At 38.1% G+C, this 27721-nt stretch overlaps 1 protein-coding gene across 4 annotated transcripts; it reads right to left on the minus strand.

Moving 5' to 3' along the window:
• Nucleotides 1–1499: 1499 nt before the first annotated feature.
• Nucleotides 1500–27585, minus strand: LOC116258868 (THO complex subunit 2). 4 transcript variants are annotated; one of them, XM_031636301.2, is made up of 33 exons: nt 27091–27585; nt 26866–26991; nt 24897–24938; nt 23791–23850; nt 23578–23640; nt 22341–22421; nt 21702–21776; nt 21565–21612; nt 21305–21373; nt 21058–21191; nt 17765–17840; nt 17165–17358; nt 15658–15738; nt 14634–14847; nt 14271–14507; nt 14070–14150; nt 13815–13934; nt 13659–13718; nt 13451–13578; nt 12868–12964; nt 12654–12782; nt 10542–10645; nt 10267–10447; nt 9873–10045; nt 9106–9715; nt 8794–8898; nt 7477–7632; nt 6833–6913; nt 6218–6694; nt 3616–4788; nt 2482–2771; nt 2194–2272; nt 1500–2096 (listed from the first exon to the last, which is right to left on the minus strand). In XM_031636301.2, exons 1-32 carry the CDS (start codon nt 27229–27231, stop codon nt 2203–2205), a joined length of 5676 nt encoding a protein of 1891 aa, XP_031492161.1. In that variant the 5' UTR covers nt 27232–27585; the 3' UTR covers nt 1500–2096; nt 2194–2202. The 4 variants fall into 4 exon arrangements, with proteins under 4 accessions (XP_031492161.1, XP_031492162.1, XP_031492160.1 ...); XM_031636302.2 differs by having other exon boundaries at nt 1500–2272; nt 9106–9712; XM_031636300.2 differs by having other exon boundaries at nt 1500–2272.
• Between the last annotated feature and the right edge of the window lie 136 nt (nt 27586–27721).

Here is a 27721-nt window from a genome sequence, read left to right on the forward strand (position 1 = left end):
ATTCTTCAGTTGCTTCTTTAATCATTCGGATTCTAGTGGTAAAAGCTTCATTATATTATTGATCTTCAGCAAAGTATTTCTAATGGTACGAACTGGTATCTTTCCGGACAACGAAGGATTCCAACATCGGCGGTTAGGCTCGCGAGAAGCCTTTGTGAATGTTCGAGTACATCATTCTGAAATTGGAATCGGTTCAGAAGCGGGTAGTTTCTCGAGGTGTAATCGGCAGAAACTTGATCGGCAAAGGGAGGAATCCGGTAGCGAAAAATGTCGTCAGTGGAAACAAGCTACCGTTCTTGTCCTGTGAGCCGTGGGGAGTCGTAGATGGAGAAAGATGAGGACTTATGAGTGCATGAAAGGAGGAAAAAGAGGTAGTATGAGAGGAACGGCAACGGGATGCGGCCTGGGGGGGAGAAAATGAGTTCCTTGCTCTTTTGGCTTGGCGAAGGTGGTGATCCAACTTTGGAGTCAACCCTAACACTTGAGACTGGTACTTCTCAAATAATCTTTCCAGAAAAACTTATCCGGGGTTAGCTGAGGGGGATGACCGAAAGATTCGTTGCGTGTTGACTGGGAAATGTCTGAGACGAACCCCGCTGGTTGAAAGGACTCCATTTTCGCGTTTACGACACGTTCGTGATTTCATCGTGGATGGCAGATTCCGCTCATGCTGTCATCCGAAATTGAGGATGCTGAACGAACGATGGAGGTGACTGATATTTGAGCATTGTCATCTGTTGCGTGTAATTGGGGCGCATCACCATCGAATTGATCAAAAGTAGACCGTTTCAATGCAGTTTCTGTCGCGTCTATTCTCTCAGCGTCAGGTGATTGACCTACTAACGATGTCCCGTTATCCATGTCATATGGCCTCATCATTTATATTCCCTTTTTCACTGTAAATATGTACAGGCAACAGGGGTCTTATTAGTGAAACGTGTTGTCCACAATCAGCTTCGCGAAACATGCTTTCCTGTCTAGACGAAAAGCGAAAAATGTCGTGTATATGAATATTATTCATGGTTGTTATTATAGTTACGAGAACGAAAAAAAGAGCTTCGCGAAACATGCTTTCCTGTCTAGACGAAAAGCGAAAAATGTCGTGTATATGAATATTATTCATGGTTGTTATTATAGTTACGAGAACGAAAAAAAGAAACAAAGAGGAGACAGAGTTGAATGTTCGAGAGAAAAAACAGAACTTAGGAAACCCATCCCCCACATATATCAGTTAGACAGGAATTTAAAAGAATTCTACTAGCACCCCTTTACAATTTACATAGCTCTGGTTCCTAAAACAAGACGCAGCATGACATGCGCATGTCGCAGATGGCCAGGTCAACACTCATAAATTTACATCTTTAAGTTTCGCGTCATGCAAGTTAGAACAGTCAAAACACAGCAAAGGAAAATCTCACATTTGGTTGAGGGTAAGAACAAAGAAACCAAGGGAATATGCAATTGATTTAGAGAGAGAGAGAGAGAGAGAGAGAGAGAGAGAGAGCGAAACCTTTATGCAACTGATTTATCTAGTCATGTAACAGTGTAGTTCGGTTGAGGACCCCGCACCTTTCCCGATCATCAACAATTTATAACCACCGAATAGAATGCCGGCCATCACAGGCATGCAAGTTACAAAAAGAATACTCAATCTAAGAAAAGGGAGACGGATGAGGTCAGTCGTGAGACGGAACAGGAGCATAGGGTACAATAAGAACGGGCATGCGTCCCCACCCGGATGGAAAATAGGACTAGAGACTCTTGGCAGCCACCACCAGGCAGAAAGCTTTCAAGAGGCAGACATTAGCAATCATGCATCCATGCTGCCGCTAGCCCTAAGGGCACAATGATATATACAATAATGAGAAAAAAACCCAGTTGGCTGGCAAAGCACCAGACCTCGTAAATTTAGCATCACAAAGTACATCAAAATTTTGATCCATTCAAAACTTCGTCCTGCTCGATGATTAATTTTGATCAAGTCAGAAGTCCATGCTGCCCGATGACATCAGATAGTGTGCTCGATCTGCCCATTTGGGGCTTGTCGGGATTAGAGCTTCTTCTGATTGATCTTCACCAAGAGGGACGACAGGCAACTGACATAATAACCACAAGGACATGAGCTTTGCATCTGCCAAGTGTTGGTTTCTGTAGTACAAATAGTTTCAGCAAATCTGGAAAAACATCACCCACCGGTAGACATTATTTTCGATGCCTACGTTTTGGTTCAGCTCTCTGCCGTTTCTCATCCTCCCAGTCACGATCATATGTTCTGAGTCAAACTCGTTAAGGCCTTTATTAAGCATTATGGAGAAACTTTACAAACTGAGTTAGACAGTAATTAATGCACGCTTCGGCCATTCCAGGAAGTACCGTGGAACTAACTTTTCTTATTCCTTTTAGAAGTACCATCTGGAGATATTAATTTGATTTGGAAGGAGAAAACAACTGCAAAGATAAGAGAGTAATTTTCAAGGATACGGTTCATTGTCACGCCGGCCAACCTTGCCTGCAGCTTCTTTAGTGTGCATCCTTGGCATCTGATCCTCGAGGCCGTATGGTGCCCGTTGCAATATGGCTCCCTTGCGGTCATTTCTACTGTCATATGATTGTGACATCCCTGATGCAAGTGGAGGAGCAGTAGCCAGTAAATAATCACCACCAGCCTCTGAAGGAAGGTGTTCTCTTTTGAGCCGACGCCTTTTCGAAGCCACTGCAGCATCAATATCCTCTTTCATCATGCTGCCTTTGTCCCTCTCTCTGTCCTCCGCCTGAATGTATAACAATGCATGTAACACAAACTTAGACAGTTGAATAAATACAAAACTAGTAGAGATACATCCTGACACTGAATGAAAGAGAGAAGTGGTCGAGACTGATCATAACCACCTCTAAAAGCAACAAACTTTTGGCATCAACAGATTGCAAGACCAAATAAAGAATGTGGATGGTCATTCATTATCTTCCACAAGCATTTTAAGCTTCCTAGATTAATCTTCTCAGTTCCAAACCTACATAGTCTACCCACTAACGGTTGCTTTAGAAATATAACCTCCTGTAGTTTCAAGGAAAAATATGTCAACTGAACAAGGCTCCAAGATCAGGTCCTATACGTGTTACAACCACCTGATCAAGCCATAAAGTACTAATACAATATCAACAATGGACCAAAATAATATCATAATTTCTTAAGTTATCATAAGTACCATAGTTCTGGAAGAAGGAGAATACATTTGAAGTCCAATAAGAAACATGACATTTTGGGAGGAACTTGAATGAATAAGACCAAATATGTGAAAGATAGTAACTATATCTAAAGTCATACGTCAATAGACAAACTGCAGTCATGAAAAAAAAAGCCACATATCGGCAGCAAGCAGTTTGATTCAAGAAAGGGAGTATAAACAAAGGATGAACAGTGGGATGTCATTTGTTTAGCAATAAAGTCCCAACAGTTTGAAGATCCAACACACTTCCAATAACAACCTTAACCAAACGGATAGAAAAAAATTATTTACAATTCTATAGCTAGCTGGCTATGTAACGCACTTTATTTGTCCAGATTTTTTTTCTGTTGCCGATCAATATAATGTACAATTATTTAAAATGGCATACCTTTACTGAGAGAATGTCTCGGTCGTCACGCTTCCGCTCTTTCATATCCTCCTCCCTTCTGCGCTTAGCATCATCCAATGAAGCAATCAAGTTCTCCTCTGAACGTCTCCTTTCTTTGTCTTCATGTCTTGGGGACAGCCTCTGCATGTATCTAGCATTTCCAGCCCTCCTGTCAGACTCCTCCTCCCTTCTACTAATGGAAACTGACTGTGGAACAACATTTGGAGGTAGTGGTGGGGGTGGTGGCAAGCTTTGCCCATGATAACGATCTTCAGCATGAGATTTTTCAGCAGATGTTTCCACATACCGTAGTTTATTGCGATCATCTTTGCTGTGCTCATCTTTAATTTTGTCAAACGTGCGATCAACACTTCTTTCAGCTCCTCTCTCCTGTATTCTATCAACTGACTTTTCCCGTCCATACCTTTCAGTAGATCTGTCCTTAGAATCACCACGAGATTTATCAGGGCGTTCACGGTGGTCTCTATCTAATCTATCATTAACTTTCTCTTTTGGTCTATCAATAAGTTTCTCCATCGCTCTATTTGCATTGTGCTCATCATTACTTATTTTTTCATGGTCTCCAGTGTGTAGTTTGTCAGCTAATCTCTGGTCCACAGATCTTTCCCTGTCAGAGTGTCGAACATCCAGGTTCTCTCCATCCTTCACTTCACTCTCTCCCTTTCTTCGTTTATTCAACCTTTCAGCTTCTTCTACAGAAGTAGGTCGTCTCTGTTGCTTATCTACATTTCTTGTAGCAGAACCACTCTCATAACGAAGTGGGGAAACTGAGGATCTGGTAGAAGACCTTGACGGGTCATGAATGTCAGCTTCATTAACCTCACTTCCAACTGAATTTCTCAGTTCTGTAGATCTGATTACAGCTGGAATATTAGCATGTATATCTGAACTCGTTCTACTTGATATAGTTGAAGTTTTAGTAGCTATAGTTCCAGGGATATTGCCACCATTAGTAGCAGCTGCTACAGATGCATGAATCGCCCCACCCTGTATAACCTCTGATGTGAAACCTGAGGGCTCCCTTTCACCAGCTGAAGACAATGGAGTGGCCACCCGACTGGCAGATCTTCCAGATTTTGTATCATCTTTCACTGAGTCTTGCTTTGCCTGCTTTGTGACACCTTGAGCCATACGCTTCATCTGAGATCTCGACTGGAAAGCAAGCAAGAAAAGGTTAAAAGCAAAATGTAACCCAGAAAAGAATATTTCTGTTGCATGCCAATGTAGCAACTGAAGCAAAAGTAACCCAGAAAAGAATATTCTGTTGCATGCCAATGCAGCAACTGAAGCAAAACGGCAATGTAGCAACTGAAGCAAAACGGCAATGTAGCAACTGAAGCAGAATGGCTCATGCCTAATGAGCTCGACTTCTGTTCCATTATTTTATATAAGTGACTCTAGTATCTCTGAATATTCCTATACACAACCGAATTTTGCACCATTGACATGAAACAAAAATTAAAAGATGTACATTCAGCAAATCATACTATCAACTCATGTAAAAATAAATCATAACCGTTAACCTCAAATAAAATAATATGCTGTACTTTACTCATTCGTTGTATAAATCACACACAGATTTGACACATTAAACAATCAGCAAGAATGTCCAAATAGTTCACTTTGTAACCATTAGATGCCCCAGCTATAATATTTCCTCAAGAACACTGAAAAGATAATGAGCAATTATGTATTACCAAGAAAATTAATGGCCCCCACGTGCTTATTTCATGTATTTACTTACCGCATGGTAAGCTACACATTCAGGGTCAAAGGCTTCTCCTATAATGTCATCTCCATACTCCAACCTTATTTAAATTCAGACTGTCTTTTCCTATTCCTTTTCAAAAATGGACCAGAAGGCCTCTTATCTTTAAAGCCTAAGAGCTGTTTGCTTACTAATAGTTCATCATGTATAAAGACATGCAATAATTATTTAAAATTCACAAAAAAAAAAGAGCTCAGAGAGGGGGTTGAAACATGTTTCTTATATAGTAGAAATGTATCCTAGGGCAAGGATCAGATGACCATTGTGAAAAATGTAAACATAATTCAATATGTTAGCATGTGGACTAAAATAAGTCATAACTCATTAAATGTACAAAGAAGACCCGTTTAAACTTTAAACTTACAGGATGCACAGGAAATACTAGTTTTAACCTTGTATTAGTTCTCCATCAAGTGCGCAGGCTGTATCCAAAAATACCTAGTGAAGAGCACACAATAGTTTCTTTTAGTTATGTTAACTTATTTTTCCTTGCAATTTTGATAGGTTCAACCTTTTGAATCAATACTGCTGATGCTGCAGGCATCACTTTTTTTATTTTATATAATTTTGTGCACATCAAGGTACTCTGAACTTATTTTCTTTATCGTTTAAGAAATAAGAAATATCTGTCATCCTCCACTCATCAAACTAGACATGTTAAAACTTATTTTATTCCAACAGACATCATAGTTTTCTGCCGCAGCAACTAGCTGCCTGAAACAGAATTCTGCATAGTTAAAAAGGGAATTGCGAAGAATGTGAATCCAGACTTTCCAAAGGAACAAGGTAAAATTCAGGGAATAGGAGGACCACCTCAAACTCCACAGGAGCTTTTGATAAGACTTTTCCCGTAGATTCGTCCAACATGGGGCCTTTAGCAATATCTTCTGAATTCTTCAGCAAACTAGATGCTTTGTGTGCTGTAGTTTGTGAAGCAGTAGACGAAGCAGTAACTCGAGGATCCACATTACTTGTGTTCCCCATCAAAGCGTTGCTTCTTGTTTTAATTTGTGCAACGTCATGCTTTGCCAGTGTGACACTTTCAGACCTTTCAAGCTTGCCATCCACAGGTTTCAGAAGTAGCACCTGCTCCTTGGAAGGATTTGATATATCAGGGGCTTGAGATGCAGAGGAAATATTTCTGGCCCCAGCAGTTTCATTCTGAGAGCTTAAAAGGACAGATGTGCTCCCAGCAGGTAATGCATTGGTAACCAAATGTTTAGCTGGTGATGCTGCAGGCTTCAGATCAACAAATCCCATCCCAAATTCTTCTTCTGAAACCCACGAGGTCTGCACGCACCATGAAAAAATCAGTAATTTGACAGAATAAATTCATGCTGCATGGGAAGACTAAAATAATAGATTAAATAAGAAAAGAAGTCAAATGAACTTCCTATTCTTACAACAGAAATGCCCCAATAAAATCACCTTTCTTGCAGCCAAAGCTGCAGCTACACCTGTAGCCAAGACCTTGAGGTCTTCCCGTTCATCCCCTTTAATTTTTGCCACCTGCAACAACAACATGACTAGGATCATACTGGGAATCACGTTTCATGCAAGCTATACAAGATATATATATATATATATATATATATATATATATATATATATATATATATATATATATATATATATAAACACAACGTATGAAAGGTCCATATCAAACTAAAATAAAGATTCTCATCGAAATTATTCAGGCTAAGGAATTCATTTTGGATAATAAGTGACAAACACAGTTATGGATGCGCACTAAGCAAAAAATAAAATCTCGGCAAGCAAGCTTCTTAAGATGGTGTACAACAAAAGTTATTCAGCAACGTGCCATGGATGAACCAAATAGCCAGGAATACGAACATTTTTTGGTTATATATTTAGTGTTCAATCACTAAAACATGTGGTTTAGACAGACACATTATGAAGACAATCTGACCTTTAACAAGTTTATTTTGACTCCACAACTTCCAAGGCCGTTCACAAGGAGATGGTTGCTATATGTGTATGTGCATGCATGTTTGTATATGTGCATGTAAGAGAGAGGAAGAGACAGAAAGAGAGATGATTATCAATCTCACCCGCTTTTCAAGATTGATTCCACTTTTTTTTGTAACAGGGAATACACTTGATATTTTTGTCAAAATTATCAAAGCATTACGGATCTCCATATATTCAGTTGACTCCAAGCACTGGATGAGAAGCCGTGTGATTCTTCCACTCCACTTCCAATGTACCTGATATGAAAATAGGATACTTGAAATCAAGATGCTTAAAATGATCTTACATGGAGTTTCCAACGAAACGTGTCAGGCAGGGGAAAACATTTACATCAGGAAAAAAAAAAAAACAAAAAATTTCCAATGGATCTGAGGGACCCGGTAATATCATCATTGGAATGATAACAGAAATGCGAAGGGTGCCCAAAAAAAAACATAGAATATAATCTACAATTTCCATGAATGCAATAGTAGTAACAAAAATAACCTTTGCCTGAATTGAATTGTAATATCATGAAAAAATTTTCATCAAAGTGAAATTTTCCACAATGTTGCTTCCCTTTTGTTTCTTTTGGTTTCTGTCTTATATTATATTGCAATTATTGCCACAAAAGAAAGAAGAATAATAGGTATATTGTCTCTGATCATTATTAAGTCTTGCAGGAATGATCCAATAAGAGGTTAAGCTAGTGGAATACAAAACTAAGCTAACCTTGCTGCATAATGCATACTTTAACCTACTGACTCTGAATTAGTCATATCCTACCACACAATGTGGTTTATCCAGGTTTTGGTCGGTGTGACCAGAGAAGACTCTATTCTGGGAAAAAGAAAAGGAAAGAATGTTAATTCTCAACCATGACTGACACAATCTAGTTCCTCGATTTCATCCTTCTAGAATCTAAACTTTCCAGGCATCTAATAACACCCCAAAACCTCGAAAAAGCACAATACTTCAAGGTTCTTAATCATGGTTATCAACATCCACAACTATGACAGAACATTTGAAAGGATCCATCACAATAACAAAGTTCTATACAGTAAGCAACCTGCATCTTCTCTCAGAAGTCCTTTCCCTTTGTGGGATTATATATGTAAAGTTCCTTTAACAATTCATAAAGTCAAGAAAATGTCACTGCTCAGCATATATTTACTTGCCTATATGTGAATAGTGCTGAACAGAGATGTACCTTATCTTCACACCCTACCACAAAATTTTTATTCTTTTTTTATTTGTCCACATGGTTGTCTAGAGCTCTCTTTCCCTCTTGATTAACAAAACCAACAAACAATAGAGACAGGAACAACAGTGAATAGTATTTTAAACATAATAGACTTGTGTATGAACAGTATACAGTACATTAAATTCCTCAATAACTAACCCAAGGTAAACTGTACCCGAATAAATTGGCTATATGTGACACGCTGACTATTTGGATCTCTGTAATAGACAGCAAAACCTGGCATATTTCCACACTCCCTTTCATAAATGATGTCACTGCTCTGTAAAAAAAAAAAAACCAAAAAAACTGAAAATGAGCAAGAGATTTTACAATGAACCAATACTGGAAACAAATGTTTGAGCAACCTGAAAACAACCAGGAAAAGGAAAATGAAAAGCCTACGAAACAATTCACAACGACACCAGTATCAGAAATAAATGCTGAAGCAAGAGCACAAGTGCCAGCAAAAACAAATAAGAACCATTACCTTCCAATAATAGGCCATCTTTAGTGTTTCGTACAAAAATCTACCCAACCTGCCGGCCTCATACTCAGTGCAGCAACAGATCATTGGTTGCAGTGTTTTGCATATGAGAACATCAATGTGATTAACAGTGTTAAAGAATGGGGTACCAAGAGAGTGCAGCTCACGCACAAAGAAGGCGCAGTAGACAGCATCAGGCATGCTGAAAGTACAACGAGGGAATATACAGCGCTGAAGAAACTCCATGTTAATCTTCAAAGTATCAGGACATGAAGTAAGCCATATATCCTTCTCATGGGAGAGTCGCCTATGCACAGATGCTACATGTTCCTCATGCTTACGGTATTCATTAGTCAATCTATCTAATATCTCTTGGACTCGTTCCTTTTCTTTCTTTCTCTTTGTGATAGCTGAACTTGAATTGTCAGCAAGTTCCTCAAGAGCCTTCAAAGAAGCATGCTGCTTGGCAATCTCAGACTCATAACGATGCTTCGGAACATACAGATCATAAAGTGTAAGACCCCAGAAGGTCACATATAAATCTGGTGACAAGCTATTCCATGCTTTTACAGGCAACATAGATCGAACGGTATTGAGCAAGTCAGTCCACCTGCTTTAAAAAGGAATACAAAGCAATTCAGAATTAGAATACTCGTGAATCGAGATTTGATGATTCTTAGACATGGAAAATATCGGAAACACTGACAATCATAATGCCATAGAATATGATCATGGAGTAATAATAAAAAACATCTTCTTAAGAACATTACGTTAGACACTTGTGAGATGATCCAAGATCCAGCACCATGTCATCAGAAGTTGCAGATACTTCTGAATCCTTGTCTGAAATTGTTTCTTTGATGACATCACAAGGCCAAAAGATGTCGGAACCCCTCCAATACTTGAAGAGCCTCATCACAGGCCGGTATATCAAAAAAGCGACCTACAAAGTGCAGGCCAGAAGTTAGAATACACCTATCAAGAGGGTGTAAGCATGGGGAGGACAAGAACACAAACATAGAAAGACAAAGTTCACCAGAAGTTGTTAGCGATTGCAGTGGGTGGAGCAACCTCAATACATCATAACATGATTAGACGGTAAAGGGCTGACAAATAAGAGATAGCATTCATGTAGAGTTGTAAATGAAACAGACAAAAAAATACCTCAGGGTCCAAGTGATATTTATGAACAAGATCATCTAATGTGGGAATCAGCTGAGCATAAGCTGTACTTGGTGTTACAGCACTTGAAAGAAACTCTACATACTGGAGAAGTGACCCATGGCATCTATCAAACTGCTCACTAAGCATCTTAATGTACTGTGCATCTGCATTAATAACAACCCTGAAGAACGCATGTTGCTATAGCTATTAGTTATTTAATAAAAAATAAAAAATAAAACAAACTGCACCAAATATAACACTGGTTAGCATATTACATGGATCGATGTTGCGCTATGAGCAATAAAAGAGGGATTGCCAACTTCGGCTCATCCTTGGGCAATAAGGCATCTCTTAGCCTGTTTGTTGAACGAGTCAACACCTAGAGAAAGACAAAGAGATTACGCTGTTATGTTCACCATTAAAAGCAGATGCAATGTCAGGATAGCAGGTGTCCTCATTTAAATTCCATAGCGAGTATTTTGTAAAAGCAGAGAATGTCAAAGCGGCTTTTCCCCTTCCAGCTGTATATTGAAGAACAAGGCATGACATATACATATATATGAATGTAAACTCACACACCTGCAGGCGTATATATGGAACCCAGAGCCACTTTGACTCATGCAGACATGCTCCTGATTTTTTAAAGAGTCGTGCAGATAAGAAGTTAACCAACAATTTCCATCATTGGAATTCATGCAGTAAGGGAGCCCCCAATCTTTTTCCTACTTCTCTCAATGAGTGCAGGTTCAAATGCAAACGCCAAAGCCAAAAAAGATTTGAGATTTAATTGCAAAATGCAGGCATATCTGTACGGCATCATTTGAGAAATCAAGTAGCCAAAAGGAATATGTTATTGAAATGCAACATGGCTTTGGTTTGTCTCCAGCTTCTGACAGGAACTTGAGGAAAATCTAATGGATTGCTAATGCCAGTGCAATGAAGGGAACCAATTCTATCAACAGTATAGGAGAAGCAATTTCACATAACAATTTCCGATAAAGAGAAATAAAAAAAAATATGAACACCTAGGAACCCATGGGTTGAATAATTACAAAATCAAAGCAATTTTCATTATTCTATTATATTCTGAGAAAAAAGCGAGCCTATGCCTAGGATGATGCGCAATTGCACATAAAAAAGGAGCTAGCCAATAGCCAGTGTCCAGAAAGGAACTACAGAGGAAATCAACGCAATCTTCAAATCACAAGACAAGAATTGATATCTAAAAGTTCCACGAACTATCTAATGTCTACACAGTTAAAAGGTCTCGTCAGGCCTGGAAGGTAGAGCTTATAAATGGACTACGTGACGTGCAGTTGGTACATAGTTAAAATCAAGGCCTATGTGGTATCTAGCTGGTATATAGTTACAACTTAAAAGTGCTAGGGAGGCCAAGAAGGTAGAGACCGAAAAATGGCCTAGGTGGTGCCCATCGGTGCCTACTGCCTAGGCAGTCCATTCAACAGAAAAGAAGAAATGGGGGAAGTTAAAAGGGGAGAAAATGTCAACAAGGAGGTCTCTTGAAAATTTCGCCTCAATCAATATACTAGAGGATAGAAGAAGAAAAAAGGAAAAAGTTAATTTTTTTTTTTAGGGGGTGGATGGGGGACCACCTCGGTGCCTCAGCCTTGGCATTTAGGCTACCAATGGAACCTGGAGGAGTTTACGTGTGCTTTTAACTACAATATACTACATGCTTCCAGTCATTTTCTGAACAAAAATATACCAGAAAAAATATTTGAATCATTAGGATTTGGGACCAACTGGTTGTTAACAATTGTAACCTACGAACTATAAATAATTTGGATGCAATTGATTGTCAGGAATTAGCATGGAATTTTTTGAAAAGAAGTGGTCCCGATATAGTTATATACACAAATACATTAGCAGGACCGTCAATGCAACACATAACAAAGAAGTAAAAAATCTACTCAAACGCATGAAAAGCATCAAAGAAGAATATAGCATTCCACACCCATGAATAGCAAACCGTGGAACTTCATCGTCTGCATTCAAGTTATACTTATACCAACCAAGGTAAACAAAAAAGGCTAGTTGAGACCTAGCAGCTAGGAATACTGGCCTAGGCATCATCCAGGGCCTAGCCAGAGAAAAAATATATTCATAAAATGTAGTTATAAAACTCAACCCCAAAAATAGAATCACTGGAACGAATTTGCATCACTAGAATGCAAAATTCAAAAAGGCCTGCACATTATAACTTATAACCTTTGAGGAGAAAAGCCCCAAAGGAAAAGTCTGGATGTCACCAACTTGGAAGCTTCTCAGAAAAAATTGTTAATGTAGACAATAATACACACCAAGAGACATATTTAAAGTTTTAAACTAGAAAGCAAAGCAACAGAAGAGAGAGAGAGACAGAAGACCTTGTTGTTCCGTGTGATGCCAAAGGAAGTAGCCTGAAATCGAAGAGTTTCACCTCCACCCATAGCATCTAATTGCTCCTCAGTCATGTTTTCCGTATATTGCACATTTGCCATTTGTTGAATCAATTCCTGAGTAGTTATTTGTGTTCAAAATCCCTTTTTTAAGTATTAAAATGAAAAGAATGCAACACTTTCGTTAAAACTCCAAAAGCACCTGCAAGAGGATAAGCTCAATGCCATTGCCTTTCTTTAATTGATTGACAAGATACTGAAAAAGTCCTCGCAATTCCATTGAGGGATATTTCTTACATCTGCATATCATATGCATGACAGTTGCATAGTCACCTAAAGAAAGATCCAAGAGAACTATGGTGCCAAAAATTCAATCATTTAGGAAGCAGACTAATCTTAAGACTGTGTGTATGGGTTTTTTTTTTTTTTTTTTTTTTTGGGTGGGTGGGGGGGGGAGAGAGAGAGAACAAATAGAGCTATAAAGAATACTATCTTCTTTGATCTTGTGTGAATCTCTCTACTTATCAGCCACATATTATATCACAAATAAAATATTCAAAAACGTATATCCACATCAATAAGTTGAGGCAGCTTTTTTTTTTTTGTTTAATATAGTATGCACTACAAATAAAAACAAAAAACGTTCCTTATGATTTATTAATAAAGGCTGGAAAATTAAGTTAATAGACAGACAGAAGGCACAATTTGTTTTCTTTCCCTTCTATGTGGATGCACATGCAGATGAGCATGCATAAATGAGTCATACTGGGAGGAAGAGTACATACAGATGACCCCAAAATGATGCTAGTGATTGAAGCCAATCTGACAAATTAAGCCCATCGTCCTTTATCTTCTCACGCCCCCCTTGTGCCAAACGTTCAATGACAACATATTCCAACATATCATATTCGAGCTGCAAAACACAATCATGTTTCACAAATGCTTGTAAGAATGAACTAAGCATAATAGTCACAGTTTATATTAAAGGTTCACCTGTGTTAAATACTTGAAAGCATCGACGACAGGTGCAATCATATCTCTGTAGGCTTCAATCTGTAGAAGTAATTATATCTACAAAGGTTAGTTCAAAATGAAGAAGCAACTGCGATCAAACACATCAAGCATCCTGCTGTATAATGAAGAAAGCACCTGATGAACAATCGTCCGAAGTACAGTCATTGGATTAGCATGAGCTAGCTTGGCAACCATACGACCAAGCTGCTTTAGGTTTTCCTTTGCAAGTCGTTTCAAGATCCTCCGGGTGTCCAGCTGCATAATTAAAGGAAGGCACCAAACACCACTTTCAGACAAGATGACACGTATTAGGAAAGCTTGGGATGATAGAAACAAAACAAAACAAAAATCTGATCGTGATAGGCAATATGAAGGCATATGCTAGCAAACCTTTGCAGTTTGCCTTGCTGCAAAAACCATAGGATTTTTTTCATCATCTCTTTCCCACTCTCCATATAAACGGTAGCGGACCTAATCAAAATATTATTTAACTTGTTAGCATTCTGCAGTACATGGAAACCATGCACATGCACTCACACACACACAAGGTAGAGGAGGAGATAGAGAGAGAGAGAGAGAAAGAGCAACCACCTCATAAGGAAGAAGACTCATCAGTTCCCAAATTTCTTGTCCAACAGCAGGATTTGCGGGTATTAACTGCAAAGAAGGAAGCAAGCATGTCCCCAGTGACTCCTCAACCCTCAGTCCAGCTTCTTTTAGCTGCAAGCGAGGGTCACGTTCACCACCATTGATCTCCATAGCCCCTCCAGCACTAATATCGTGAAGTTCCTGGGCAGACTGATAATATCTTCTCAAAACTCTACACACCTGCCATTTAAAGATAAACATGTCAACTGCTCCACAGTGAACAACGAAGCCAACATAAATCTTATGCAGATGCAGTGTGAGGTAATGGTAAGAGCGATGCAGTATAAACATAAAAAACAGCTCTACCTTCTGCAGAAGTAAAGTGTCCCGGTAGAGATACGGTCCCACACAATAAAGCATCTGAAAGACTTCTCTTGGAAATTCAAGACAAAAATTCTTATGCATGGAGAAAGTAGATGTTTCCTTTGTATCAGTAACAGCAGCACATGGTTGCCCAAGGCTTTGAAGATGTGCTTGGCGGATGAGATCATAAGCAGAAGAGATAGACTTCTCAATAGTTCTAGTCAAAACAAGAGATGGAGGGATATTCATTAGAAGACAGAAAATAATGACATCAACGACAATTATACAACATGAAATAACATTGCTATTCAATTTTCAGTTGCATCATCATCACCATCATGCCTTATCCTTGGCTTCAGTTACTTTACCCTTGACATCACCACTCCTTACTTCCTTCCACATCCTCAATAGGCTTTCCTTTTTTCTCATACCTTCTAACTGCATCATGTTAACATCTATCATTGTTGCAGTAGTAGGCCTCTGCACAATACGCCTAAACCATCTTAAGGAATATTGTATAATATTTATCTTCATCGATTGCCCCAGATTAGTCCTTAGATGTATATTCCTGATTTTCTCTATTCCAAATTTCCTCTTATCCCATAACTTTCAGGTGTCCATCTTAACCACATGCATTGTCTCCATGTTACTTCTTAATTTGAATGGTCCAATGTTGCAAAATTTAAATAGGATATCACCCTGATAAGACAACCAACAGGGCTTTTGACCAATATATATTGGAGTGTGAGCCATTTTTAAACTATTCTTATTATTAAAAAATAAGAAAATGAATATTCTATCTGCACAACAGTCTACACAGACCCCATAATGGCCATTTATTCTAAGGAGGTCATGTCACGAACCTTACAGTTTTTCGTAACATTATGACATTTACCATCAGGAAGACATTCCCACCACCAGGTAAACTCACAACCATCAGAAGAAAGTGAAGAAAAAGACTAAAGGATAATGAAGTTAAACCAGTGCTCAAGGTAAGCTCAAACACTTTAAGCTTGTACAGTTGTACCTGAGTAAGCCATCACAAATCTGGGGATGAGCAACAGGATTGATAGCAGCAAGACGATCGAAGAGTATTTTTGCATGATACCTGCAGAAGACAAAGAGAGTGATTATCTAAAATGGAAAGTGAGTCATGGCAAAAAACAAAAATTAGTTTTTATGGACGAATAAGACATATCCAGACTTAACAACGAAGGAATGAATGACAGACTACAAAGAATATGTACAAAAAGTAGCATTATGTAAAACAACCCTGTGAACCCTCTCACAGAGAGAGCCTTATATCTTAGTCAACATTGGGCAACGAATCAAAATTCGTGAATAATATTTGAACATAGACTCACACAGAATACTTGGATAAGTGAAGGGTGCAAAGCTAGCTGCAAAGAATGTTCAATCGAGTCTTCATTGGGTACAGAAGATTTGAAATCAAGAAACAAGGAATTGTATTATGGCTTCCAGTTTCAAGGTATGCATTCTACACTGGTCATAGTGCATCAAGCATTAAGAATGTTAAACAAAATGTTTCAGGAACATGGACCAAGTCATGCTAGACAGCAATGCACATATATAGATGCTAACGAAGTAAAGACTTTGTCTCACTATAAAAAGGACACTGTTCAACTTTGTAAAGCCCATATAGTCAATGCTTGAGCCTATTAATCCAGTGCCAAAGCATCCTCAGGACACAATGAGATTTTCTCTGTAGTAATTGTAAATGTGTAGGTTTGGGAACAAGGAAATTGTAAATGCTCATCGAACCGTTTTGTAACTCCCAATGGACCGATCAATAGATGGCCCTACTCAACTAATCAATGTATCATCAGACTTTTTTGGAAAAAGGAAGAGCTTCCTTGATGACAGTGATTGTTAAGTTCCATGACATTTATGGCACCTTTTGAGGGCTCAAATCATCTATTTCCAACCCCATATTATAATCAAATGCTTGAAAGTTGAAACTAATATATGGTACTTAAATCAATACATTATGCATGTGTACACAAGAGCACATAACAAGAGAGACACCAACCAAGCAGTGTTAACCACCTCTTTTTTTGCTCTGCCTGGTAACTCGAAGAGTCTTATATGAGAATGAACAAGCTCCTAAGCTGAGTCAAAAAAAGCAAATCTTATTTCTCGGCCTTAAACTCTCATACAGAAATTTCTCTTATCAATTACATGAGATGAGCTATGGTTACTTTTTCATGCGCAAGGATGTTTATGTACTGAAAATGATAATTCTGCAGCATCACAAACAGTCTGCTTCTTAGAACTAGACAACATAAACTATGGAACAAACATCTGTCTAGATTCATTTGATTTGATGACAATCACTTGTGCATGAACTCAAATCAATGAGTATAGGTTCCACAATAAAGGCTGTCATTTGTAAGATTTACAGGCTTTTTATGCAACAGCAGAAAAGAAAACTACTTTTGATTATCCTCCATTATATGAACCAAGCTGCGGTTATCATTCACAAAATGAGAAGTATTCAAGCAAAAAAGGCATACCAATCATCCACCGAAAGAAACCCGTTAAGCAGACCCAGGCTCTGGTTTTTCACAAGCTCAGAAGAACGCTCTTCAACAGATTCATTTTCCATATCAAGGGCAGAATAAAGGTCTATTGACACGTCCCCTTGTTTCTCATCTTCCATCAAGTCCTTTCCAATGGCAGCAAGATTAATTTTTCCAATTTTATTTGCCTGCAAATTTCAAAAGAACGGGTAATAGTGAAACAAAAATTACCAAGAAAGCCATGTGGAAATATATATAGAAAAAAATAATTTATAAAGAATAACAATTCCAAAGGAGTACATTCCATGATTAAGCAAGATACCCAAAGCCACAACATTCCCACGCATAGCCCATTCATTCATTGCATTTGGGGCTGCATTGTGTTCAATAAATAAAATAACTGTGCTAGAGTATATGTGGAATGGATGTGGCAGTTGGTCCTCACACTGAGAAGGGTACTCTTGGTGTCAAATTCAACAATGGGAGGAAGAATTGAAGTTACAGAACTCTGAAGTGCAAACTTGGGAGCAAGAGCTAATATTTTAATACTCCAGACTTCCATATTCAATAAGGAGATTCTTGAAGATCCTATACCTCTTCAAACCTTTTTGCTGAGAAGGCCTCATAAAGCTCAAATGCTTCCTCGTCCTTTGGCAACAAATGAGCATATCTGAAAATAAGAACTCCCTTTTTGAGATGCTACAAATTCACAACCTAAAAAAAAGAGACTAAAACTTTGACACATATGTGGAGTAAATTCATCCAATAGGCAATAACACAAAAGCTTCCAAACTGCATGCTGTCTATTACATGAACCTTGTAATAACCACCAAATAACAAATCAGCATGGTACAATAGAAAGTGATAACCTGGCCAAGCCCTTCTTCCAGTTGCAACCAAAGGTACACTCTCTGGCCTGTTTTTGGTAAAGAAGTTTCATAAAGCTAAAGATTTTAAAAATCCCAGAAAATCACTACCACATTTATAACTTGAACATCAAAGGAAGAAAACAAACAGGGAGACACAATGCTACACAAAAAGAAGAAACAATAGGGAGTACAGTGATATTTTTTCCCTCGTATCCCTAGTCTAACTGCCTAAAATCATAGATTCTTATGACCACCAACCAGCCTATAATATCATAAAATCACAATTGCATTGATGACTGCCATCACAGTTAAGCCACAGGAGGTCTAAGCCACCTTCCTCAGTTGCTAGCAAGCCAAGCACACAAGGTTCACCAACAAAAAAATGTAGTAAAGATAGGTTTGGTATATGGCCCTGGCCCATGTCAATGAAAATACCTCCAGGAGAAGATTGCCACTCAAAGAAAATGTATCCAGCTTGCAGATATGTGCTTCTCATTCCCAAAAGCCAAGCAAGAATGTCTTTAATGGTCTTGAGAAATAACCAGCAATTAATTTTTCACCATCCCAGAATTAACTTTATCTTTGACATAATAAAACTTTCTAATGAAGAAAACAAAAATGTGAAATATACCCACATGATTGATCTAACATTAGGTCCTTAGATCCAACAAACAAGATAATGTCCACCCCAATGGTCTCAGACTTTCAGTACAATAAGTCAGTAAGGTAAATGCAGGTAAGAGCATGAAGCACCATAGGGCCTCACAGTTAGATTGGTTACAATCCCACAACCTTATAGCTCTGAGAGTCTAAAGGCTACCATCTTGTACATTGCTTAATTTCAAGGAATTTTCTTATGTCTTCTCTATATATCATCCATATCAAATCAAGGTGCAACTCTACCCAGCAGACTACAGCAATTACCTAAACATCCACCATGCACTATGGTAATGATAAGACTGCTTAGCAGGTCCAGTTCAGCCTGTGCTACCAAGAAGCCACATTACACAATCCCAAGATTCCAATATTCTGAAGAAAGATATACGATAACAACAATGAAACCGCAATGCACACTACATAATTTATACTCAGAGAAATATATAAAGGTTTCAACTTGACCTTTTGAACACCGAAACTAATAGCAAACAGAAAAGGGACTGTCAGACTATGATACTAAGAAGCATGGCATCACAATATTGAAAATAAGGGAAGTTTCAAAGAAGAAGAGACATAAACAGAAGACAGGAGGACACCATTTTTAAACATAAGGATCACATTCTTGAGATTTTTTGCATGACCAAGGTATGCTTATTGCCGAATAAAGTTCACCACTTCTTCAAGCAAGTTATAACTCCCATGCAGAAGAGTAGATTTTAGGAATAACTAAATTCTCAGACCCTTTCACTAAGTTTCAATATTCTCTACCAATAAACCCTTCGATCACATGAGAATCCCAAGATAGTGTTACAGCTGGCACCAGTCTGTTCGATGAACAGTGTACAATTAGAGAAGAGCACAAGATAGGTAACAATGCTTATGGATCCACAAAGCCAAAGACAAATCCATAGGAAGAACATATCACTTGCCTTCATTTCCAGGAACATATTGAAAAGCGCTGAAATTGAAAATTCTGTAAAGCTCCATGACTTTGCCCTACTTTAAGCTAGAATCACGAATTTGATTGCGACAATGGTGCAGATCTAATCCTTCCAGCTTAACAACTGATTATGATGAAAAGCTTCTACAAGGACTGCAATTATGCTCCAACCCTTATACAATATTATTGAAGGTATGACAAGCCACAGGAAGGACCAATAACCCCTCATATACCATAATGTCCATGATAGCATACCCAAAAGGAAGGGGACATAGAAGGGGGAACACAGAGAAACTGCCCAAGAAGGCTTCAACTCATAAGCCCAAACGGAAGTGTGCTCTCAAACATATGGCCAAGAAAAAGCCAGTCCCTTCTTCCCCCAAAAAGCTATTTGCTATCATATGCAAAATCAGTAGGCACTTGCCAACATAATTTTCTGTATATTTGTTATTTCCAATAAATGGTCCAATGCCGAAGAAGGAATCCATTCACCAAAGCGTGATTGACCCGGCCATTAAGCACTTAAAGTTCTATCTTCTGACTTCTCAACCAGGTAGTCAAGATAAGCATCAACTATCAAGCACTAACGTCCAAGCAGATGGCCTCATCAAACATTCACAAAATTATGCAGAACCATTCCCAACGCCCATTCATAGTGAAATTCCAGTACAGACTCTAAACAATTATCTGCAATCCAGATATATACATTATCCAAAGTTATGGATGCCTTTCACATTTGAGTCAGCAAAGCGATGGTAGTCCATCAGGATTATGTACCCCCAAGAGTGTTAAAAGCTTCAAAACTTTAACTCCCACACATCAAAATACATGTGGAGTGCAGACCTAAATACTCCAGTACCAAATTCACAAGCCAAATGTATTTAAGAACCCTTCGCACCATGCAGTAACAGCATGTTCTCAAATCAACAGCTCTACAGCAAGTATAGATGAAACAGATGAGGGCCAACTTCATTCATTGCACTGTCACTTCTACAATGTGAAAATATTTGGCAAAGGCTGGGAACTAAACGATAAGAACTGCCTGGTGGATTACAGCTTGATTGTGGACATCCAACATGAACCCAAAGAAGCATTACCATAGCCAATGTGATAGTCATAAGTTAGACTGCTGCTGTGCATGATATGGATTGACTTCCTAGGACAAGTCTTGTGTGAAACTCCAAATGAGAGGAAACATTAAAAGAAGCTAAAATAAGGAAAGGAAAGTTAGGACATGCACAAGAAGAGTTCAATAATATAAGCAAACTGAAAAAAAAAATATGAAATTATTATACAAAATTAGACACGCACACGAGACATTAACATGCATCATAGAATTGAAAAACCAGATAAAAATATAGTAATAGCAGCAAAAGAAACAAAACAAAAAAACATTACAAAAAAATTGAAGCAATACTCACATGCTATCAAGATCAATAAAATTGGACTTGACCAGCAACGCAGTCAGCCTGTAAAGTCCATGAGGCACATTATGACCAACTTCCATCCGCTGATAGTATTGGAATTTAAACCCCAGGATTTGAGAAGCATGCGACTGGACAGCAAAAAACATGGAGTTCGTAAAGCGCCTCAACCATCCAAACCATAGTTGAAACAAACAGATCATGCTGATAAGGTGACATCACAAGCATGTATAAGGTATACCACCTTGGGAAAAATAGGTATTAGATGAAAGAAAATATCATTGTCTGGTTGAAGCTCGAAACACTCTAATACCTGTTGCCATACAAGGGCCACATCAATAGTAATCTCAAATTAGGCGATAAAAACAGAGAAAACAACCTATAAAATAAACTGAAAAAGCATCTGCAAATTGAAGATATAACATCAAGAATAACAGAATATAACACAAATTTAGAAACAAAAAACACTAGGAAACAATTCATAAAAAATTAAGTGGTACTTACTATATCAAACACACGATTTGGATCCAGATCAAAATGTCCAATCAGTGACTGCAGTAAATAAGATAGAGATCAATCACCAACTTCAACATGCATAAAGGATATCAATCTTTAGGATAAAACCAAGGGCAAGACAAAACCTTGATAATGCTGATCACTGTATTAGATGTATTCTGTGTACAAGCTTTGGGGTCAACCTGAGACAGAAGAGTAACCTACAAAAACATGCAACTAAATGATGAGTGACAGGCATGAATCTAAAAGAAACAAAATAAATCCAAAACATTAAAATCAAAATAAATATGTGCAACCAGGCAACAAAGGAAAATGAAAGTATTCTCCTAAGCAAGGAAGTCATAGCAGCACAATCTAAGAGTTTATGACAACCTCTTATCCTTGTATTACATACAGTCTCAACCAGCCATGACTCAGTTGATCTTCAGTGAGGAAGAGAAAAGGATAAAGAATGTAAATTTGGAAAATATGAAACAGCAAAGAATTTAAGATGAAAGACTAGAGTGCTTCGTGCAAAGAGTTTGAATTACCTTCTGTAGTTCCCCAGAATAGGTTAGCACAAAAAAATTGCATATGTGTGTGTGTTGTGTGGATTCTTAGGAACTAACAAAGCTAGAAAACTATTTAACACCTCAAGTTGTGAACCCAAAAAAAAGGCATGATAATGGACTGTGGATTACATGTTTAACAGTTCATGCTATGGATCTAGCTTTTACAGAAAAATGAACAAGCATGAAAAAAGCCATCGAAATTTAGAGGATTACCAGCTTGGCATATCCTTCACTTTCTTCCCTAAGAAGGTTGAACTTTGTTTGCTGATAAAGAAGACGAGTATTTACCCTAACCTGCACGAAAAAGTAAGATAAAAGAATGAATAAGAGTAAGAAATAAATGCAATCAAAATTTCTTGGACTCTAAACAAACGTTGAAGCAGAATAATAAATGTGTGAACAAAGTCACAAGCACAAGGATAGCTATTTACACAGCATTTTACCAACGGTTAACACCCTAGACAGCAAAACAGCCACACAGAGCCCCAACAGTAAATTGTTGGTGAAGACGTACACCTCATAACTATAATTTTCTATATTAGTTTTATTCCTTTTTTTTCTTCCTCTTATCACGCAGATTAATCTGCACCTTCCTTTCTCCATCAGTCATGACACGTGTTTAGTACTTTCAATCTACATTTCTGTGCTTGATAAGCAACCTGCTACCAAGGAAGGGTTCAATCAGGAATCCATCAGGATCATCCAGTCAAATACATTATTATGATGCTCCTGAGAGAGACAACAACTGAAAACGAACCCAGAATCGCATGTGTAGAACAGCTCCAATTTGATCTGTTTGCAGATCAAGCAGTCTAGCAAAAATCAGCTCATCAAGATGAGTTCAGCTCAGAAAGATTAGTACATGGAATTGTGTATATACTGCCTAAATTTTAAGAATAGAATAACTTGTTCATGCAACTCTGCAACAAATCTGTTCTTCTTGTCTACATCTTCTCGACAGAAAAAGTTTCCCAAATAAGCCACAAATTTGTTCTGCAATTACAAACTACTGCTTGAGTTACTTGAGAACAAAGCCCGAGCAAACAGGCCTATCCTGCCAAGAAAAATATATATATATAATACATAGGTTCATTTAACACATTTACATTGACTGATGTTGGATATTCCTTCCTTTAGCATCACGAAGTTAACTAGCCCAACAAATTGAATAGCTTTGGACATGCAAGACCTACCAATCAAAAACAAGCTATCTGAAGCAACAGACAAGCAAATGGAGCAAGCTATCAACCAAAAATGTGCACTTCAGGGATATGCAGGGTATTTTTACAAAATGATTAGAGTATGCAGAAGGTTATAGACTTTTACTGATACAAATATGTCTTTAACCATGGTCCATCATTTTGATGCTTGCTTGCTCTTCAAAATAGCCACTAAGAATAATGAAATCCCATAGTAACATAATGAAAATGAGACTCTATAGTCTATATACCTCTTTAGACTTGAGATCCTGTGCCTTGATCTTAATCATTTCAGACTCCCACAAGAATTCTTCCTGCAGCATAGGAGATTTGCCAAGCCACCAATCACCATAGAAACAAGTGGGTATCAGTGAAAGAGATGACAATGAATATTGACCATGATAAAGTGTCCACATATTCCAAAATCACATGGTAAATTGGTAATCCAAGCATATTATGAGCACCTCACAGCGTTCTTGGAAAAGTCTTAAAGGAACAGTAGCCGATTCCACCAGCCATTTTGCCTGTCAATCAGGAAAATGAATGTGATGAACATTGAAAAATTAAAAAAAGAAGCTAACAAGAATGGACCAGACATGAAATATTTTATACTAGATACTGAATCCTGATATTCATGGACTATGAAGATAAGCCATCTTAAATATCTCTAATACCTCAACATAATTTTTCCCTACTACATAAGCATCCATGAAATATCAACATAGGCTCTTGTTAAACATGTCTAATAATCTCAACCATCTTCCCCATGTCACAAAGGACCTTTGCATCACCAAGAAACCAATATAAAAAACTTCCAACATCAAGATAAATATAAATAGACCAGTGTTTTGTTAAGCATTCAAGTAAAAATTTGTATCATGTTCAAAACAGTTACTGTTTCATTCTATAAAGTGTGCAGATATAGAAAACTAAAAGAAGTGTTTGTACCAGAAAAAAAAATTGCATGTAAGTGTATCATGGAACCATGCCAAATAAATCGCCTAAGTTCTGCTTTCACATTCGACATTCATCATGATAAGTTTAAAAATTAAAACCTATAACTATAATCAGATCCACATTCTTTACATCCTTGGATTCATGTCCTATTGACCATGGAAAGGATGATGCTACACCCCCATAGCCATTATTGCTTGATTGAGCAATTGGATATGATACAAAGAACTAAACATCGAGTAACATTTGGGTATCTAACAGAGACTACAGACAGCAAGATGATTCATCACAAACTAGGTATTTAAGAGAAACAAGTCATGAACTAAGAGAAAATTGCTATGGCGGGTTTACTATTAAAATATCTTAACCTTGCAAAGCACACTGATACACCAATGAAGCAAATCCCAATAATAAAAGGAGTCATGTTCAAATTTCAACCACTGAAACAACAATTTACAACTTAATGACATCCTCTCAATGGGAGAAAGAAAATGCTCCCTACAACCAACGACATTGAAATAATGCACCAAACCAAAATTTTATAAAATAGGATACAAAAGAAATGAGAGTCAAACTCTACAGAAGTTAAGAAGTAAAGCAAATGCAAGAGATTTACCATCTTGACAAGTCGAACACGGTACTCTCCCAGCATTGTAAGCTGCAATGTTTACTTCAAACATGAGCAAGATAGTTCACAAATAACGGAAACAATTGTCCTCCTATATCCAGCCAATGCAGAAATTCATGCACTATGTTGAAGCCAAAAGAACCTAACGCTGAAAGTTATCTCACTTACTATGTTGGAGGAAAAAAGCAAAAACATCAAGGAGACTAAAAATAAAATTAATAAAAGGAATGGTACAAATAAGCAAACATGACATCTTTTGAATCCCAAAATTGCATGATATACAGTACCCATCTTTGCTTAAAGTGAAAACCTTTTTCTTTTATATCACGTACTTGTAAAATAATTCTACATGCACAAGATTATCCTCAAATTTGCTCTAGTTTGTAGAGGTTATTTCTATCTATTTTTAATGTTTCCTCTAAATTTCATGCCTGTTAAGCATAAATCTCATACTCCATCGAGACAAAAAGGATATGAAGGGGCTTTTTGGAAGGAAATGCAAGCACCTTTTTGGAAGTTGAGCTTTCCAGGCAAAGACATGGATGTTTGTCATATAAATCAATTGATACGTAATAATTTGTAAATCCAGATCAGCTAATTGTTCTGTGATAGCAGTAGCTCTGGTAGATATTTCTTTTCTAAATGTATTGAAGTCTTGGGTAGTAAAAAAAAAAAAAAAAAAAAAGTGGGCTGCTCTATTTCTGGGATTGGATTTCATATTAGAATGAAACTTGTAACTGTAATTTGTAATAAAGTATGTTTCTTAGCTATGGGCCTAGCAAAAGAAAATTTGAGATAGGGTCCTATAAGATCCTCCCCGCCCCCTCCAACAAAGAAAAAATGGTTCCTCTTTATACCAATTAAGGGAAACTTCTAACTTTTGTTCTAGGAAATCCCACAAGGATCTACTCCTTACTCAATTTCCTAGTAGGACCAAACCTCATTGATTTCATTCTATTCTTTACTTCCTCGTAATCCATGAATATGGTGTTAACTGTTAAGGTATCAATGTCCATGACTTTCCCATATTTATCACCATAGTTACCAGAAAATTTGATTTCCTGGCATCCAATTTGCTTCATAATTCACACCCCATCCCTGATGCAATATATAATATTTTTCAAATGCTAAACTTGCTTTCTGCCATTCTCATATCCTTCTCAGTTACTGGTGATTGCGGTCATGGCAGCATAAATAGGCTATATGATATTCCAAGACGATTTGTTTAAAAGACTGGCCGTAACAATTTTGCCAACAAAACCATATGAGCAAGCATAGGAGCTATAAATAGAGAAGGAAGAAATAGATTTTTCAGGTAGGATTTCTTCAGATAACAAATTCATGTAAGGATAAGCGCCAAGTTATTGCTAATGGATAATACCATTAAAAGCTCTTAGAATATACAAAGATGATTTCAAGCCAAACCATGCATACGCTCAGGTTTGATGACTATGGCTAATCAAAATGGTTCATATAAATCATAAATACTTTTTGCATTACTTAGGGACATGATGACCAAGGAGAGTTTCATTAACTATTTACTGCATTAATAAGTTGCCCTTCATAATAGGTTAAGATATTTCCTTTCAAGTGCCTACTCATCTGTTGCTTCCAGTAAAAGTCCCTTGATTGTTCGAACAGAGAAATCAGATTGCATGAAAAGGTGCAAGTTTTCCGAAACCATGAAAGCTCTTGTTTCCAGGCATTACAAAGCCATCAGACAGACAGATGCATGATGAATTCAACCGATGCGTCAAGAACACTCGGTCGGCTCCCGACCCCAGCAAACACCAGCTTGATACTGATTAAACCAATACATACGACCAAGCATGTTAAATAGTGAAGTAACACAATAAGCTGAACCTGAACGGAGTGAATGAGATCAAATTTAACATAACGCGGAACTATCGCCGAGAGAATCAATGACTAACAAAGGAATGCAGAAGGACGCACTTACATCTTGGCCCATGTGGGCTACGATATCTGCAAAAATAGAGCCCACTTCCTCTTTCGATGTCTTCTCCAAAAACTCGACCGAGTCAAGAACCGGCTTACACCTCTGCATCGGCAAGTCCCCGCGGACCTACAATCACCCAAAACCAATTAGCAAACATACAGAACCATAATCACATGTAAAAAGCCGAAATGACAATAAAAGAGACATAAAAAATGAGGTTCGCACCATGGCCCAGCAGAGCTCGTAGATGAACCTGGTGGCGGGGACGGGGCCCGCCAATCGGAACCCATTACTGCCCACCTTCCACTCGCGTATGCAGTCCTCGGTTACGAATTTGCACTCGACAGAGAGTGAAGACATTCCCATGACACAAAGAAAACCTTGAGGCGTTCAAAACCCTAGCCCCTCATGAGCAAGTATCAAAAATGGGGAGAAAGAAGAAAAGCAGAGGAAACGAAGAAACCGAGGAAGCCGGATTCCCTCTAGAGGAAGCAACGAGACGAAACCCAAGCGTCCGCTGCCTCAGAAATTTTAGACCAAACGGAGATTGCAGTGATCGGATTCCGGTCCCCGCCGGAAGAGAAGCGTTAGATTGCCGCGGTTCGGTCTGGAGCGGGAAAGAGGAAGCGCCCTGGGGGGAAATGACACCGTCCTAGTTGAGGCAAAGATTGGGATTGCAAATCGACTTGGTTAATCGAGGAATTACGCAAATACCATCTATCCAAACGGTGCCATCATCTTACCAAACCCTGTTTCCTGCTGCGCTGCGTATAAATACTTTGGGTTTTCCATTTGGATCCGGATCGGGTCATGCATTTGGGTTTTAACCAAATCCAACTTAGCTTATTCCGATTGA

The sequence above is a fragment of the Nymphaea colorata genome, chromosome 8 (genome assembly GCF_008831285.2).
Source record: "Nymphaea colorata isolate Beijing-Zhang1983 chromosome 8, ASM883128v2, whole genome shotgun sequence".
Classification (NCBI taxonomy): domain Eukaryota; kingdom Viridiplantae; phylum Streptophyta; class Magnoliopsida; order Nymphaeales; family Nymphaeaceae; genus Nymphaea; species Nymphaea colorata.

Excerpts from the sequence above, each read along its gene's own strand:
- LOC116258868 (XM_031636301.2), bottom strand. The coding sequence starts at position 27,231 with ATGGGAATGTCTTCACTCTCTGTCGAGTGCAAATTCGTAACCGAGGAC. Across the intron at positions 22,422-23,577 it reads AGGATCTCAAGTCTAAAGAG|GTTAGGGTAAATACTCGTCT; the intron begins GTATATAGACTA and ends TTTTTCGTGCAG. Across the intron at positions 14,151-14,270 it reads TGAGTCTTCTTCCTTATGAG|GTCCGCTACCGTTTATATGG; the intron begins GTGGTTGCTCTT and ends TATTTTGATTAG.